This window comes from Mycetomoellerius zeteki, unplaced genomic scaffold (genome assembly GCF_001594055.1).
Source record: "Mycetomoellerius zeteki isolate Tzet28-1 unplaced genomic scaffold, Tzet1.0 scaffold155, whole genome shotgun sequence".
Lineage (NCBI taxonomy): Eukaryota > Metazoa > Arthropoda > Insecta > Hymenoptera > Formicidae > Mycetomoellerius > Mycetomoellerius zeteki.
Window position 1 is genome coordinate 3,797,011 of NW_017256500.1, and position 19,899 is coordinate 3,816,909.

Genomic DNA, 19,899 nt, shown 5'->3' on the forward strand with positions numbered 1-19,899 from the left:
CTCTCTCACTTTCACTCTCTCACTATTTTCTTTATCCACTTTCCTTTATTATCCTATTTCTCTTCATCTCCATCTTTTCCCCCCCCCCATCGTTCCTATCTGTCCTTCTCTCTATGCTACCACAACCACGTCACTGCTCGTCGAAGTGAGTCTAACATAGCCATCCTTCCATAGAGTCGCCTACGCGCTCACGTACACGCACGCACACATACATAAATACGCTCATGTACATGTCGATATACACATCGATCCGAGGGTGGGCGATGCGGCTTCACGGTGGTGCCGAATGCCTCGCGAATCTTTTGGTACAAAGGGTAGTGAAATACGTACGCGCGTCATAAGAAAAGCCACGTGGCCACGTGAACCCGACACGTGCATACCGGTCACCCTTGTTTGCAAATCGTCTTTCGTACATTATTCGACAATTCAATGTCAATTGCGGTCAATCATTTTTCCGTATGATTTAATTTAAATTTATTTTCGGCGCACGCGGCGTGACGTACAGAATACGGTATAGAAAAGCGACAAAGACCGTGGAGCGAGAGTCTAGCTGGATTATTGTTTTTCTTTAATGTCTGGCTGTTCTATTTCTGAAAATTTCGTGTAAAACAGATTTACCAACGGTTATAACACTATCTTTTCTTAGAAACGCGGGCTCGATTTCTACGTAAAATTTTCCTCGCACAAGGGACGAGCGCGCGATCCCCTTTGGTTCTACATCAGGCGATACACTTTTTTCTAATGAAACGATCCGCGTCACCCGCGATCAAGCTCACTATCTTCAAATATTCTTCCTCGCTTTACAATCCCCCCTCGTTCATTTCATTTCTTTTATCGATCGTCCGACGTCGTGCGACGGTTGACGCAACGACGACGCCAGTGTCAAAGTGAAAGAAAAAAGCGATAGATAATAAGACATGTTCCTTCATTTTTCCTACGAGGTCGCTCGTGCGTTCACGTACGTGTGCAAGATCGAGTACGCGTTGTCAAACGAATCTTTACCTTGTTGTCACCAAAACATGGAGCATAGATTGCGCCATCCGTCTAAAACCGATATTCATAGTCGATTCTTATTTTAAGACCGTCTTAAGTAATATTTTAAGATACTAATGTGATTCTTCGACCAGTATTCTCTCTCTCTCATAATTCGTTCTTATTTCAAGACAGTCTTAAGACTCTTAAGTAATGTCTTAAGATGTTAATACTGCCGTCTGATTAGTTCGCAACATTTGAAGATCATATTTAAGACAGTCTTAAATATAAAATCCATCTATGAGTATCTCACCCTCTGATTGGTTCCTGACATCTTAAGACTGTACTTAAAACAAGTCTTAAATATAAGAATCGACTGTGAATACCGGCCCAAATAGTAGATACATCAAATGTGGCCAACACACACACACACACAAATAAGAGGTGGGAAGCGTAAAAAGACGATCAATCTTCCTTTCTTTCTAAGAGATTGTGATAGATTGCATAGAAAGAGATAGAAACGGGCCGACTTCGCGTTCGATTTCTCTCATTCTCGTCGACCAATTTTATACAAGGATAGTACAGTCTATGTTCTATGTCTTTGGTTGTCACAATCACAGGTTTCACGCGGGGGCAATGTTAATCCGAGAAGCCACGTGGCGTCAAGCGACATACATGTAATTCTCGACCCTCGTTCGGACATAAGTCTCCGAGCGAATCTTCCCGAGCAGCACAATTCATTGACGAAACATTGGTTAAATGTTGGCATACATTGGGGATATGTTGGGCCAATGTTACGCCGATGAATTGTGCTATTAGGATTCGCAAGCGAAGAGCTTCGCTCGACAGACGATCGAAAAAAAAATCATTGCTCGAAAAGCCATGAATCGTAATAATCGCAAATAACAGTAATAAACGCGCCCGAAAGCTCAAAATACGCCTAGGTGCAACGATATAACTCATCTCGCATCCACAGCCATACTTTGCGCCGGCTATACATAGTCATCGATCCACGAAAGATTTCATGCCGGTCGCTCTATGGCGAAACTGAAATCTCTGAAAAAAGAAACTATGTATAACACACGTCTATATATATATATATATATATATATTATATGTTCGCCGCAAAGTAAACGTCAATCTGATTTCAATTATCGAAAAGACACCTCATGAATTGTCGGAAGGGTCGGAGTTGTCGACATAAATTTGTTGAATTATATATTGGTTTACACCCCTCAAAAATTTAATGATTGAAATTTTAGATTTATATCAAAGGGGTAACCACTAGCTGAAATATTGTCCTACGGATTACATGATTTCATATAATTTCATCTAATGATTACAAATAATTTTTTTTACTACATACGTATGAAGTCATTTGGTAATAAAATATACGATTTTATTTAATGTTATACAATGATTTTTCATGATTGCATACCATATGTAATTATCGGATTATACATAGAGATTTCATATGAATTTTATAATGATTTCGAGGACTCTGTCCCACGATTACATTAAGTGTATTATCCCCTCGATTTATATAATATATAAGACGGGCAATGTAATTATAGATAAGGGTGTATTCACGATGCTACATTTGACGTTAATTATAGCCGGTATCTGATTTTCTCGTACCTGTACTCACAATTCTCGCATATGCTCGGAATTAGAGGGACGCATTTAGCGCCGAATGAACACAAAGAACACAGGCCATTGTTCGCGCAGTGAGAATGTGCGTGCATTGATCCGCGAGAGCGGCCGTGTGCTAATGAAGAAGTACGAATCTCTGCGTTGCAAAGAGCGACGGCACGTGGTGCGTAGTATGCGTGTTCCCGTTCCGCCTTGGCTCCTTCATTGCGTAAATACTCCAAGGTCGCGTGACAACGGTGGCGTCGCGTCGTCGACCTGGTGATGAGCGGATTTTCTGACGATCGATGTCCGATTTCCTATTTTCATTATTTAGCACCGCACGCGAATGTCTGACGCCAAGTCTCGACACGCATTAAATATGCATATGCTATCTTTTATAAAAACTTAGAAGCAGACGGCGCCACATGTCCTGCTTAAATAAGAGATGAAAAAAGCTCCGAGAGTACATCGTTAATGAATAATAGGTACGTCGAAGCGCACTCTCGAACAATAGAACTTTTCAGCGAGGGAACTGTAGACCATGGTGAAAATTTTTCTCAGAGTTTGTACGCAAATTGGAACACTTCAAAAATACTGAGAAGGATATATGAATTCTGAAATATTTTAAAAATTCTGAGATTTCTCACATCTTACAATTTCTGAAAAAATATCTTAAACTTTTTTTAGACTGTAAGATTTTATTAGAAATTATAAAATGAGAAATCTTAAAATATTTCACAATTCGCATATATGGAACATTTTAGAAAAGAGCTTGGCGCTTCTGAAAAATGTCCCTATTTGTATAAAAAGTCTGAAAAATTTCCTAAAAAGTTATAAAATTAATTAAAAATTCTGAAAATATCTGAAATTTACATAAACATTCTGAAAAATTATATAAAAAAGTCTGAGAAAAATTTTCATCAAGACATAAGCGAGGAACGTTTCGATTTTACTACGATCGATTTTACACTTCTCTTTCATCTCTAATCTATCTTTAAGTCATTTATCCTATATGCGTCCGACGTGACGTACTCTCAACTACAATCCCTGATTTCCGTCGAACGAATTTAGATTACCGTGCATCGAGTTCACCGTCCGTCCGATAGTCGTTACTTTCAGCTTCGAGTTCTCTCGTTCCGCGTCCTATTCTTCGGAAGTGATGGAACTTGGCGGCCAACTTTCTCCCGAAGTTATCTACATTATGTGATTGTTGTAATTTTACTTCCTGTGGATAGTCATGTTATAAGTTGAGTTCTTTTCTAGGAAGTATAACCTTCATATTACTAGTACATTCCTCGATAGTGTACATATTTCGGTTTCGCGGATGATCGATACTATTCTTGTCAAACACGCACGTCGAATATAAATTATATGATTCTTTTTCTCCCTTAATATCCGTTTCTACCAATGTAGATTAACTTTAATATTAATTTAATTTACTTTTTATCTTTTTCTAGTTCTAAGAATTAGAATTAAACAATAAATTACACCGAGAGAAAAAGTTAAAGTTAATTTACATTTATAAGTAGGAATAAGTCATTAAATCTTTTCATTCGTCTCTTTGTGTAATTAAGAAAACAATTTTGTTTCCTTAATGGAAATTGAATTTTTCTCTCATGAATTATCCTAAAATGACTTTCAAAATTTGATGTTATCACCCTTTCGTACAGACGGAGCGAATTAACGACGTATGCGCACTTCCTAGTGATCATCGATCCGCTTTTAAAGGGGCGTTCACATTGGTGATATACCTACGTATGGCTGGCGTTGGCGGGGAAGTGCAGAACGGGAAAGAGACAGTAGAGAAGGGGTCTCCCCGTGGCAGTCCCAGGGGACCAATGACCCCCAGGCTTGATCACTGTGTCGCGATGCTCGTCACCGACACAGGCGACTTTATAAAAGATACCGCAAACTCGAGCAGCCCCGATCGCGAATGTCGAAGCGAATTATGGATATATAGGCACGCGAAACGGTGAGCAAGGCAAAACGAGAGAAATGAATAGAGGAAGCGAGCTGAAGAAAGTGAGGTAACGACGAGACTGGGCAGAAATAGGGGAGGCGGAAGGAAGAACGAGAAAGAACGAAGAACGTCGAATGAGAAAAGGATGAAGAAGGACGACGTATTGAGAAACTGAGGAGGGTAAAGAAAAAGAGGAAGATAGACGAGCTGAGAGAAAAAGGGAAAAGAGAACGACCAAGAGCTACTCTCCGTCCATCGACTTTTTCTTCCTTTGACTTTGAGTCGTCCTCTTCATCTCTCTTTCGGTTTCGCTCGTTTCTTCATCCCTTTCCTTCTCTCTCTTTCTCTCCATTTTCCCGATCCTGTCTCCCTTTCTCACGTAGTTTCTTCCTCTCCTTGCGGCGGGAACGTGGGCGTGGACGTGGGCGAGGTGAATCTTCAGGGCTGGCGAGCTTCGGCCGATCCCGGATCGCACGTCTCGTAAATCGTGTGCCGACTCTCGAATCTTTTCGTCCTCTGGTCGACAGCTACGTCCCTGCCGATCCAATTCTATGGCGGGAGATCTCGGATTCCATCGTAGAGTAGGACAGAATCGGGCACGGGAGTGTGCAATATTCCACGAGAAAATATCGCTGGCTATTATCGTCGTAGTTGGACAGGCGGATGAATTCGATTTATTTGACCTTTCGATCATGATCGAACACTATGAATTTATGAAAAAAATCATCTCAATTCAATCAGGTGAAGAATTGCAAGTTGAAACATATTTAGCTGTACCCTGTTAAATTTGTAATGTCGAATTGTATCCAATTTGAATTATTTGTTGTCTTTTTAAAGGTCACCACTGCTTCTACTCAATATATATCGTTAATTAAATTAAAATAATGAAATTAAATAAAATTTAACTTGAGAAAATGTATAAATTTAGTTTATTAAATAATAAATTAAATTTGATACATTTTCTCCATTGAATCTGGATCCGAATAATTTTACTAATTGTAAATGCATACATTAATATGGACGTTGTTTACTCCGAAACTATCCATAGTATCCACAAAAATTAATTAATTAAATTACATTCTAGTACACATGGAAGATAAAATTAACAAAATGTTATTTAACTTAAATTGTTATTTAGCAAAAATAAAATTAACAAAGATAAAATCAACGAAAATGTTATTTGACTTCAAGGGATTAGGTTACCATTGACCAATAATTTGAATATATTCGGTTTCGGATAAATATGTGGAATAGTCATGCAATAATTTAAGATTTATTGCACGTAAAAAAAATACTTGATTGCGTCTTTTTACGTGATTTGAGCGCAAGCTTACTTCGCCATTACTATATAATTTTATTTGTCGATATATGCCTATTACGCTTATCAAGATCGCTTTATGGTTTGTTGCATCTATCTACCGGCATGTGAATTAATCACGAAGACAGGGATGATAATGTGCGACCCTTCCTGCTGTTTTCTATCGATCGTTACATCATTGAGAACGACATTAGAGCTGTTTTTTTTAATTATCACTTGATTAGTCGACGTTGCACGACGCCGCGTGCTTTTTGCAACACGAGCAGAAAATCTTATCAACGGGTGATGTACATTACATCCTGTTGATTTACAAAGTTGCACGACGAATACTAATCGGAGCGATACTCTTTGAGACATTTTTTCAGCCGAACTCTTTCTGCGACGGTTGCCATGTGAAGAATGACGCGATTATGCAAGAGAATTATGCAAGAAGTGCTGCCGTATGGACAAATAATAGAAAAAAATATTGTCGTTACATGATGCGCACAATGTAATTCCATATCGAAGACATATGATATCGCCTTCTGCTTACATAGATAAAACGATTCTTCTTAACGCATTTCTTCACATATACGTATGTTCTTTCTCTATTTTATTACAAAATCATTTTATTTTTTATATACACGGAAAAAATAGTTTTCCTCAAGTATTTCAAAATTTAGCTAGATATACACATCTGAAAATGATTTTGTTTGACCATCAAAATAATTATGTATAATGCTCAAACTGGTTGCTAGAACGTAAAAATTTTCCAGTATTGTTATCATGCTTGAAGTTCCTACATAATTATTTTGATGTTGTAACAAAATTCTTTCCAGATCTGTATCTAGCTAAATGTTTAGTTACTTCAGCAAAACCATACCTTCTGTACACCTAACAGAACTAAAACACTGCTTGAACAGAGAGCTGCTGAACATTCGAAATTCGAACTGCAAAATGAAATTTTATCGTAATTCAGGTCTGAATATTCAAAAATAATAGGAATACCCGGGACAATCCTCTCAGAGCGAGATCGTTACACCGGAATAACGAATTGATTTCTCCCTGCCTCCCTCCCGATCACCCGGCCGTTCGCGAGAGGGTTAAACCCTGGTGAAATTTTTGCTTCCTGTCCAGCATTTCTCCCTCCTCTTCACCGCGACCCTCCGCGCTTTCGAATTCCCTGTGCCCGATCGATGAATGTTCCGTGTCGACGTCACACACAACGACGACTACGACGACGATTACGACGACGACGACGACGAGGGCCCTCCTCTAATGCCTCTCCCTCTCATTAAAGCCGTCCGTCCGCTCGCTGGCGGAGAGTAGCATCCTAATGCTATTTACACAAGTGCTCTGCCGTGGCGAAAGGGCGTTCGTTCGGGACCCGTGCCTTTCGAGGCCGTGCATGTGCAAACGTATAGTGCTGGCTGGTGCTCGTGTTTACGTCGCGCAGATCGCGCGATCAAGCACCGTGTAATCCCGAGAGACCGGGACTTTCCGGTCGGTCTCTCTTTGTCTCTTTTGAGCGACCCGCGTCTATTAATTGACGAAGTCCTTTTGTTCCTCGCATTTCATTAACGAGATACGAAGAGAATTAAATACGAGCTACTCTTCTGATATGGCGAATCGATAATCAACGGATACTAATTTCCGCAAACATGACGAAAACAAGAAATTTTCGTTGGTTACCTAATGAGGTAAAATTAATGAATTTCACGGTTTACTTTGTATTCAAAACAGAATTGTTCATTACAATAATTTTAAAATAAATGTTTTTATAAATTTAAAATATCTTTATTTTTTCCTTCTCACGTCGAAAAATATGTTTTTATGTAATACGAATAAAAATGGCTGTTTCTGATAACGATAAATAACGATTTGATAATGACGAATATATAAAATGTGAATACGTAAAACGACGAATTTTATCACAGCGTGACATAGTTACATTTTCCCTGAATGGGGAAAAGAATAAACAAACTTATTATTCTATTACAATTTAGACGTCATTCGAAGGACAAACGAGAAAGTAGTCTTACACTGATAAAATTAATCCAAGGCTGATTTATCGAAGCAACTTCCAAGCGATCTAAACATAATAAATCGTAGATGTCCTTCCTGGCGTGACCGTTATGAAGAATTAACTTACAGTCACCAGATAACCTTGTCCTTTCTATCCACGTATTCTTATCGGTCCTTCGAATCTATATTCGAGCCTATGAATCCTAAATATGCGGACTTGCGCAATAACGCTTTTCCGTCGTCGCCGTCGTCGTCGATGTCGTGATCGAGCTAACAAATTAGGCGTAGACAAACGAACATAGGACGAGAAGCGTTGCCACGACCCAATTTCGCGTTGTGCCAATACAACCAATCGTGCAGCAAGGCGATCCTAATTAGAGACGTCTCGATCATCAATTAGCTACAGAGTATTTGCCGCAGGATCGAGAAACTGGCGACTTCCTGATCAAAATTTCCTCCGTGAGATAAACTATCCATCTCGAGCGAGCCAAAAATTTCGATATATCACAATTTCGAGGATTCTATTCTAAGCTTTGAATAGATGACGCGTAAAACGTGGAACTTCGTAAAATTTTGTAGACAGTGAGAATAAAAGAGCTCGTCTTGAAAACGAGCAACGAGTGGAAATTTACTGAAATATAGCTTTATGTGGAAACTTTTGCTATCGCGGTCCGACTCATTTTTTTTTTTTTCACGAAACGTTATTTCTGTTGCTAATTACGTTTAACAACGGTCATCAATCCTTCTCGCGACGCCTCCGTGAGGAAGGTGTAAATCATGCTCGACTTGTCGACGTAGGAGGCGCGAGAGCGCCCTGTCGCACGGGCGTTCGATCTAATTTAAATATTTAACAGTGTCGCTGTACGACGTGCGATCGGCTCGTTATAAGCTCGAGTGGCAAGCTCGAGTAGAGTTTGTTAGTCACGTCGCGATAGTGTGGCTGGTTCGTCAGTATTAAGATGCAAATGAATCCCGTCACACCGACGACGATCGTCACATCACCGTCGCGAATCGTCGATTTCACTTGGGATCGGCGAATCAAACGGAATCGTAGAGCAGCAGTCTCTCGCCCCGCGATTCATATTCATAAAGATATGATGAATTTCTCGAGCCATGCGGACGATCGATACAAATGATACAAATTTAATCATTTATGGGACAGGAACATATTTTCCATGCGTGCAAACATGTCGTCGCGTGTTAATAGCAGACACGGAAGGGACCAACATATAAATGTATTTCCTGCGATCGTCAACATTCGAGAATTATTATTATTATTATTATTCCTGTGACTCTGACGTCGATTTTCTTTCAACGTCGTCGCGCTTTATCGTCTCTTTGCTCGTCTCTCGCCTTCGTGATCACTCGATGGAGTCAACAGCATTGTTTTCGTGCACCCGGATCGTCACGATCGTTATTAAGGCCGACCTATTTGCGCGCGAGTACGCGAAGCATCGATGCCACTTTGTTCATTTTTTTTTTACGTTTCCTCCGTTCACCTCTTTCGCTCTAAATATATCCGAAGTGCCGTCCACTCGCTAGCACGTCCTCCGTGCGTTTCATCGGATATATATCGCGCTCTGAATGAACGTTTGATTATATCAACTATTACAGTGTAATTTATGTGATTAGATAACCCAGCGGGAAAAATATATAATAATTGCTATCATTCAATTTCATTCCGATTATTCTTGGGCAGCCTCAAATTCATCATTCGCTCGTAATTTTCGCAGCATTAATAGAATTGTTTACTTCGACAGAAATAAATATGTGATTCAATTTAAAACGCATTAATTTAGTATTTTATCGAAATAAAATTCTGTAGAAATTTAATACTTTTTTAATACAACAGATCATATATGTACTGAGCTTTTTACAAGCACATATAAAACATTTGAGAATTATTATTATTATACATTCGAAATTTATTATTATTATTTTAATATTATAGTATAGAAATCTGCCAGAAATCGAATAATTATATCAAATTGAGGGCGAATACATATGTAAGGATGACAAAGGCGTTCAAAAAAATAATAGAAATTCAACAGCCTATATCGGTCGAAGCTAGATCTTTAATGCTTTAAATAATTCAATGTGAATTATATATATACTATATATGTACCTGCATATATATAACATATTTGTAGTCCTTCAAACTGCGTGCAGAGGTAATATTTTTCGCAATAAATTTATTTACAGTTTTTCAGCACAGTAACATCTTGCTATTTTGATGCCTGATTGTGCATCAAAATTATTTAAGAATTGCTTGTCAATTTAATTTAATTCGTGATATTATTTCAGTAGTTTAATTATGTTTATAAGTCCGGAAAACCAATTCAGCGCGCAGTTTGAAGGACTACAAATATGTTACATATGCAAGTACATATATAGTATATATATAATTCACATTGAATTATTTAAAGCATTAAAGATCTAGCTTCGCGACCGGTATAGGCTGTTGAATTTCTATTATTAATTGTGTTTCTCACATTGTACGATCTAAAAATAAGATTTTTATTGTTCAAAAAAATGTCGTCAACACTTTCAATCGAGAAGTTGGAAGAGGCTCATCCGGCATTTGCATATGAAAACTTTGTCGACGGATACACTCTAATGAATTATTTTGCTGAAGATGGCTCGGAAGGGTCCGAAACGTTCAAATAATTAAGTCGAATATAATACAGACGAAACACATGCGAACAAACAATTTGTATGTATAGTAACAAATTAAATTATTAATTTGGCGCACCAAAAACAGCGTAGAATTACTCTCAGTTGCCCGTATTAGCGAGATTAAATTGTAATTTACTAACAATAAGAGAATACTTAAACAAGATACGGTTTCTCGAAAACGATTAAGCAAATTTAATCTTTGGACCTCACATTGGAGTCTACTAGATTTCAATCGGTATTTCTATATCTCTGTTATGAAATTTTAGCTTTTTTATATTATTATTATTATCTGACGATGCTATTTGCACGATCAGTCCGTTCTTTTTCACTTGCTCGACAGAGTCGGATTAGCAAAGGAAACTTGAGACGACGGTGTGAAGTGGAAGGCGAAAAAAAAGCAAACATAAAGATTAATGTTTACCTGCCAAATAACGGATGCCATAGTTGCGACTCGTCCGGCGAGCTCGCAGTAGAGCTCACTTCCGGCTCCTGCTTAAGCAATCCGCTGCGCACTCTGAGCAAGGGCGAATAGTGGTTGATGCGCGATCGGCCGCCATTCGATAAGTCCATGGGCTGCGTCGGCATCAACGTGCAAATCGGCTTGCAACTGAGTTTGGGTCTGCTAGTAATAACGGTGAACCCGCCGTCTTTCACGCCGTTACCGTTTGCCGAACCAGACAGTCCTTTAATAATGGTGCCGTTAACGACGGTGCTAGGTTGCCGCGGCTGCAATTGTTGCGATCTGGAGACTGGGCCCTCGCCATGGTCCAATACGTGCTGCAGATGCGCTAGCGATATCACGAGCAGATCGGGATCCCGAAGAAGGTCGGGCCTGGTAAGAGCCTCGGGTAGCCTGAGTTCGGGTCTGCTGGCTAGTAACTTCGGTATCTCCGTCGCCGGTGCGGCAGCCAGACCTGGCAAATAGTCGCGAGGAACTAGGAGAGGATCGGGGATCAGATGGCCGACGGTCTCGATTAATTCGCGGAGCTGTCTGGCCGGATCTAGGAGTTTATCAGTGCTGCTGGACGTGGCGCAAGTAATTTGATCTTGCTCCTGATCATTGAAGCGACCCCTCGTTCTATCGACGGTCTTTTGGTAATAAACGGCTTGGTTCCTATGCCGTTGTCCGGTCTGCCACTCGGCAGACATTGGTCTCTTGGGCGCGACTCGCTCAGTCATCGCATAAAAGATACTGTGAATGTCGCCGCTGGACATTGGCCTGCCAGAGTTCCTCACCTCTTGATTGTGAACGTTCAGACGTTCCTGGAAGCTGTGCTGATTAGTTCTTTTCATATTTCTATCGATATTCGAGTGTACGGGTCGAGAAATAGGCTGATCGGCGCTTTGATCGGACCGGATCAGTCCCTCTTTTGTCTTTTCATAATCTCGCAGATCCGCGCAGTTGGATGAAGCCAGGATGCTCTTAAGCGTTATTTCGCTCTTGGCATCCTCCGAGCAGGACACTGAACACGGCGGACTAGGGAGTAATCTCTCGAGATAAGCCGATGATGGTCTCCTGGACGCGGGAGAACAAGGAATTCCGCTGGGCTGTGGCGAGACTACTACGGTGCCGCGGGATCGCAGCTCCTCCAGGACTTGCTCATCAAAGTGCTCGAGATCTCGATATCCAGATGCTTTATCTTTGGCTTGCGCCTCACTGTTTTTGCCAGAGCTAATCCAGGCAGAATCGCCCTTTACATTTTCCAGTAGAATTTTACGATCTTCCTGATTGTTCTTGGTACTGTTCCCGTTGTAGTAATCCGCGTCGATACCGTCGTACGCCAGTGAATCCGCTTTCTGCTGTCTAAGGTCTTCCATAACTTGCGAGTCGCAGTCCTCATCTTCTTCCTCGTCTCCGTCCTCTTCGTGAGGAAACTCATTCATTTTCATTTCCTCCGGATACGCGTCAACCTTGTTGAAACTAACGGTGCTTTCGGGCGATTCGACACGCTGCTTTATGCTCGGTGAGGTTGTTAGTTTACCGGAGACACTTTTGTAGCGGTAGTTCGGTATAACGATCGATAGACCTGGCAGATTACGAGGCGAACCGTCGAAGTTTGCGTTCTTCAATAGCTTCTCGACGCATTCCGCTTGAGAATCGGGCGACCTGCTCGACGAAGATGCCTTTGAGGGTGGCCTCGCAGGCGGTACGATCGGATTCTTGCCGACCTCAGGCGTGTCATTTCTCATTATGGACACCGAGATTCCCGGCGTATTCCTTAGGGCGTCGAGGATTCTCGAGCTGTCGTAATCGAGCTTCAACGGGTCGCCGGGCTCGTCTGGCGCTTCCTCTTCCTCGGTCGGTATGCTCGACTGCCACGTGATGACAGATTTCGATCTGCATTTCGATCGACCGACGATGAAACCGCCGTCGGCCTCGGCGATTTTGCAAGAATTCGGAGTCGTCTCGGCATTATTCTCCAGTGAAAGAAGCCCGAGATTATTCTCCATTTGGATCTTCGTGTCTTCCATCTCCTGCAGGCAGCAATCTGACAGATCTTTTAAGATCTTCTCTTCGTGCACCTCCAGCTTATCGTCAATCTCGCCGTCTTGGTCGACAATTTCAGTCTCGTAACTAGATACACTCCTTGTTTGATCCTTCTCGTCGAGCTCTGCGTCCTTGACTTGTTGTCTTTCAACGGATGGCTTCTCGTCGAGGACCTCGTAAGTCTTGGTGGAGTCCACCGGCAAGTCGGCACTGGGAGTATCAGTGGCGAGAACGGGCGAGGCTGTAGCATCTATCATGTTCAATATGTCCTGAATACCCGCCTTGTTCATTCGATTCGATTTCTCGCTGCTCTCCTCCTCCTCCTCCACGTCTTCGTTGTCCATCTCTTCTTCTTTTTCCTCTTCGTCCTCTTCTTCCACGGTATTTTCCTCATTCCGCTCGTTACTTTCCTCTGTCCGCTTCGTCTCATTCGCCGTTGCGTCCTTATTTTTCGCGTGGTGAACGACATTTTGATGCGCACTCTCGGGAAGTTGCGATAGATGCAGCAATTCTAGCACGACGCGCGGCTGAAACAGCTTGTTCATCTGCAATCTCTGCAGGTTAATCCAGCCTTGACTATCCTCACTGTTCAAATTGGATAAACAATCCTTTGGCTGGTTTTGCTCGCAATTCTTATCCTCTTTGTTATTTTTTTCTCTATCCTCGCTATCGTTAACCTTGTCGCGAGCTCCCAAGGGAGAGGAATATTCTCGACGATTCGTCTCTTCGTCGTATCCTTGCCTCTTTTTGCCTACATCTTCGCCAGTAAGCAAACCGTTCGTCGTGCCGTTCGGCGAATATATTAGCGGATGGCATCGAAGGGAGCTCGCCGTCGCGCTCGCCGGCTCTTGAAGACATCGTTTGCCGTTCTCTTTCTCGTCGTTGGACGAGACCGATGAGGCCGGCGACGTATCGGCCATATCCGTCTTCTTGCAGGTGGCGGCTAGAGAAATCGTGTACATGTTGGACGTGGTGCGCGGTATCGAACGCCATCCTTGCGCGGTCTTGGTGAGCTTGATGCGATTACGTTTATCGTAGTCCTCGCATCTCACCTCGATGATCTTCTGTTCACGCTGCGACGCCCACAGGAAGATCGGGTTGACCTTCGGTCGCTTCTCCTCGGGTTCATCCAGCGTTTCGTTCCGTGATTCTTCGTCCCGGACGCGCTTCTGATGTTTCTGATGATGATGGTGGTGATGATGGTGGCGTCTTTGACGACGGGGCACTGTGCCCCACGCAGGGGCCCCGCTCATTACTCCATTCAACGAACGATTACTCTGTCTCTCTCGTCCGACGGGATCGCTTCCGGTCACTCAACCGCCGATGATCGATCGATGATGATTTCAGCGACAACCGGCGAGCGTTATCGGATTATTGCAACCACCGCGTAATGCGACACGCGATTTTCTTTGCACGCGCGCGCAACCTGCCTACGTGTATGACTTAGTCTCGTAGTTCACATACTTCCGTTCGCGTTTCCGCACATCTCGACGACGTGTCTCTTCGACATGATGACGACGCGTTTGTCCGATTACCGTTCCGCGCATCATAGACACCCGGTAGGCACGCGCGAAACGATCACGCGGCGTGTGGATCGCGCGGATTCAATCGCGCCAGACCGAAACCCCGACCGTTCACCCGACTCGCTCCCGCGCGATCGATCCTCAAGGCCATCGCGCCATTGTCGACCCGGAACGAAGCTTCCGCCGCCGATCCGGGACCAAATTGTCGTGACCACCAAGCTTCGTCGTTATCGTTTCGTCGTGACTACGAGAGCTCGTCGACGTTCGCTCATACACTCGTACTTCCGATCCCAGACTCGATCGCCCCGCCGACGCCGCTAAAACAGACGGGGTCGCCGGCGTTCATCCGGCTATCGAACCGTGACACCGTTGATGTCGCGCCGCCGAATAGAAATACGCAAGAGCGACACGGGCGCGGGAGTCGATCCTCATCGAAGCTCGTCGCCGTAGCGCGTCGACTCGCACAAACTCGCCGAACATCGAGTTCGACCCATCAGGCGACCAAACGAGTCTCTCGCTGATATAGCTTAACTATATAGTTACTGTCTAGTGCAAAGGGTTCCCTTTGAGAAACGCGAGAGACCGATACCACGAGGGAAGATAAACGTGCCGGGCGACGTTCGGGAAGTCGCGGAAATCAAATTGGGGTGGACCTCGGCAAACTCTCAGTTTGCAAGATCAATCCGTACGTTTCGTTGGTGGCGGAATACCCACTGTGCATCCACTTAATCTTTATCGATCACTCGCGTTTATCCATGCCGGATTCGAAGCACCGCGTCCTGGGATTGTCATTGATGACATAACACACGGTGCGGGCGTTGCAGGTCGCCCACCGGTTACGCGCTACACGCGAAGTCACTGTCTGGGAGCTACTGGCCTGACGGTGGTGCCTCCTCGTTGCCTTCCTCTACGCCGCCGCGGCCGCGGCCGCCCCCGCTCCGCGGAATCGCAACGCAGGTGCGGCTCGAGCGGACGCGCTCTTCATGCAACTCGAGAAGAGACGGCGGTCGTGCACTTTTCAAAATGATACTTTCGATTTCGAACATTTTTCTCAGTGAATAATTATATCTATTGTCAGTAAATATTGTATCTTAACTTTTTTAAGGGGTAGAATATTTGGATCCATTCATAGGTTGGTTTAATATAACGAAAATGACCGTATTTAATATTCTTTGAATTTTACATATGTATATTGAAGACCCAAATATTTTGTAGTAGGTGTGATGTACTTCTAACGTTATAAAAATATCTTACAAGAGTATCGACATCTCTTTAACCAATGATATGTTCTGAAAGTTTTTGAGAAACTTTCTTTTTAAGTAAACAGATTTTTACGATGTCAAATTGCATATGAAATTTACGATTCCGAATATCTCCGTGCAGCGATGTTAAACATGTATTATAATTTCGTTATATATTAAACGTGACGCAGAGTAAAATTGTAAAAAGAGATCGTTTTCAACATTCCGGACTTTGGAACAGGGTACGATTATAAATGGTGACGGCACTGATACGCTCTTATCCCTCGCCCCGAGGCAGCGGCTCGCGAGCGGAGTACCGACCGCGAAGAGAGGAAGAGAGACGGACAGAGAGAGTGGCGGAGATAGATAAGGTTCCAGCGGGAGATAGATCGAGAGAGAGAGAGAGAGAGAGAGAGAAAGTGAGAGAGACAAAGAAAGAAGAAAGGGAGGGAAAAAGAGGGAGAACGCCTCTGCACTGTATATGCACGCGTATACAGAGTGTACCGAAGGTAACGTCGGCCACAATAGCTCCGATTGATTGCTGAAGGTCGATCATTGGAAAAAAGTTAAGCTTTATGATCGTCTAATCGTCCCCACATCATGTTGCACTTCGCGAAACAAAATCCACCCTCACCCCTCCCGCTCCCCGTTACCCTCTCGCTCAGAACCCTCGACACGCATAATGCGTGCGCGTATGCACACGCCTATACAGTGTGGATCGAAGATATCTAGAATGGTTGCGGGGGGCAACGCGCGTTGTGGTGGAAACTCCGCTCGCGTTGGAACTCGAAATTTCACGGAAATATCTATGAAATTTAAATCGGGTGATAACGCGTCGGTGTCTACTTTGCTATCTTATTTTTTTTTAAATAACGTAAATTTGTTTGATTTATTGTATGCGAACGCCGACGAAACGTATATTTTTAACCGATAACTAATGGTGTTCGCATACCGATACGATAACAAGAGCGTACAATTTTAACCTTTGAACGTAATATATGTTGAGCGAAGAGAGAATTAAGTAACTTATAAGTTTATCATCCTTTTCATTTATCTTTTTATAAATTACGGTACTACTTTGTGACTTCCACGGATATTTTTGTCAAAGAAGCAGTTTGCGAATTATCTCCGTGTTTTGATATAAATTCCTACAGTTATACATTTTATTTAGCGGCGCAATTTGCGCGTCGCGAACGCGACAAATACAATAAATACGTCGACGGGAAAAGGCGCGATCGGATAAATTCGGAGTTGATGTCTCTCTGCCTCTCCATCGTGTCCGCAAATCGGGCACGTGTCGCCAACTATTGCACACTCCAAATCTGAGTAACAGGCACAATTCTCGTGCGTAACGCGAGGGAATCTAAAAGGGCGTATACAAAGGGGACAGACTTCTCGGCCTCGGCGCGAGAGCTACGAGGGTATAGTTTTCGATAGACAAATACCTTCACGCTAAGTGCCTCCAGTGAGGGGGATCCCGAATCGTGTTCACCCCAACACCACGATACGAGCGATCGAGCGAGAGGGAACGGGAGAATGAGAGAGAGGGATGAAGTCGGGTTCTCTCGAGTAGGGGAAAGGGCCGCGATATGGGGCCGAAGGGGGAAAATATTTTTATTAAAAAGGGCGCGTGGAAGGGAGAAGAGGGAGAAAGATCATGGCGGTCCCCGACGAGGTCGCATTAAGCCATATTTCCGTACCTGCAATCGACGCACGCGAACTGAGAATTAATTGCATTATCTCGTATATATAAAGGGATTGTGAGAAACGCAATTTCGTGATAGAAGGAAGAAAGCTGTCCGGAATACTTGGGTTGTATTTATTTAATTGCTAGAAAGCTTTTGTCGAAAAAGAATTACTATATTTTTCGGAAAAGGCAGTTCAGCCATGAGAAAGAAGAGTCATACAAGGCAACGGTAAATATCGTTAATGTTTAATTACTGGACTTTTATCGAAAAAGAATTGTTAACTTTCGGGAAAGATGGTTTATACTGAGAAAAAAAAGTCGTAAAGGTAGCGCTGGATCTCTTTTTTAATGCGTAAAAATGACTTCATTTTTTACGTTTAGAATGACTTGCTGTCGAAATAATCACGTCCTCTTGTATTTTTATAATTTCTGATTTATCGCAATCAGAGCTTATTTTGAGTTTCGAGACTGATAACAGCTCCTGATGTGCTTACTTGCGTATTTAAAGCAAAGACGAGGAGAAATACATTCGCCAAGGTCAGGTGGACCATGTCGATGCGCGGTCGCCGAGGAGCGCACGATGAGTGCACGGACAGAGGAACCGACGTCACTGACCGTGGATGCACGCGAGACTCGCGACAATTTCGCGCGTGACGTCGCGTTTCGGCCCTTCGGCTCGAAAAGAAGCCCGCATTGCCTTGAATCCGGTTCTTGAAACCTTGCGATTGTGTCTGCGATCGCACGAACGGTACACCATCGAATATTCCACGATAGAACGAAGAATTTCCCGCGCGAAGTCTACCCGGAGAAAAAAAAAGAGAGAAATCATTTCGTTAAAGTAGTCTTTATGCCTATTGATCGTAGATAAGTATTAAATTATTATTATCATCATCATCTTTAGAAATTGATCTTTGAAAGGTAAGTCGTAGAGAAAATGCTGGCGATAAACGTTCGCGGAAACGCATGGATCCGTTTAGTTCTTTATACGACTCTGACGCTTAATTTTATTACGTATGCAAATTACTTCTACGTATCGAGTGATTTAGATAATTATTTGCACATCATATACACATCGGTTCTCGATAGGATCAAAGAGCGCGTTGGTTGCGGGACCGACCGTTGCGTGTTGATTTATTAGGCAAAAATGAAAATGCGAGAAAGACAGCGCGATGCGAAATAGTGAGAGAAGAAAGGTATTGGTAATGTAAAGATATTGGTAATGTAAAGATATTGGTAATGTAAACCAAGCGAAGTATACTTATGCACAAATATACAAATGCGGACAACCTGCTGACTCTAACGCTTTAATAATTCATGCGAAGTGCATATATGAAGGAAAGGCGGATGGTGAAGTTTTATGTTCCGAAGTTTCCGAAGCCAAGAGAGATTTCATTCGCCGAGAACTAGACCCTCTACGTGTGTATATGCATGTATGTGTGTGTGACTTGGCGAGCCTTGCAAGAAAAACTTGGGTTGTTGCGATCGCAACGTACATTTACGACATAAATAATTCCGGGACGGTTTTACGTATATTGAAAGTTTTATTGAAAGTTCAATATTTTACGAGATTGTTGTTCAACGAGTGTCTTCGATCGGGTACTTGAACATCTTTCTCGAAATTTTCAGCACTTAAAAAGCATCGTTCTTTCAGAGCGAAAAGCTTTCACGATGGTTCATCGCCGTTTACGGTCGTGATCCTTGATGATAAAATTTGTTAATGAAAAACTCATTAATTCTAAGTGCCACGTAAATACGCTGTGTTACCGACCGTTTGTGAACTTCGGAGTCTGTGGGATATCTTAACAGAGAGCAGTATAGTTCTTGAGGCGAGCTTGAAGCGGATACTATAATAGACAGAGAAGCATTGAGCTCTCCATGTGAATATCAATTTCGTTCGCTTTGCCTACATAAATCTTCTCATTCTTTATTTTGCTTCCTTTTTATTCTTCAATGAGAAGAATCATAAAATGTTAAAGAAGAAAGAGTTACTTGAAATCGAATTAGCTGCAAATTGAATCCGTCATCGAGTTTTTATTTATATTGTCAAAGTATACATGAAATTTCTCTTCTAAAATCTTAATCCAAAATAGATATTTTTTCTTTTTTTTTTAAAATAAGATTCTCATTTCATTATTTTTATTTCTCGATAGAAGATATATTCATATAGCGTAAAAAGAGACATAATTAAAAGAAATCTCTTCTGGAAACTTCAAAAGAGGTAATTTACTATTATTGCAACGTTTTACGTCAGACTCAAATTGAATACCGTCATTTTTTTTCCTATATACAGAGATCCTCTTTTGAGAATTTTAATTAGTGTAATAGGGTATTTTAACGTGACGCGCGCGTCTGCTGGACACTTCCATTACGTGTATAGGATACCTTAGACGTCACAACA

General features: G+C 42.4%; 1 protein-coding gene across 2 annotated transcripts in view; it reads right to left on the reverse strand.

Annotated features, from left to right (window-relative positions):
• Window positions 1-15,436, reverse strand: part of LOC108720848 (uncharacterized) — a 23,747-nt gene extending 8,311 nt beyond the window's left edge. For both annotated transcript variants that reach the window (XM_018445088.1, XM_018445089.1), the window contains exon 1: window positions 10,984-15,436. In XM_018445088.1, the coding sequence (XP_018300590.1) occupies window positions 10,984-14,303 (3,320 nt within the window). In that variant the 5' untranslated portion in view covers window positions 14,304-15,436. The remainder of the gene's footprint in view (window positions 1-10,983) is intronic.
• Window positions 15,437-19,899: the final 4,463 nt, after the last annotated feature.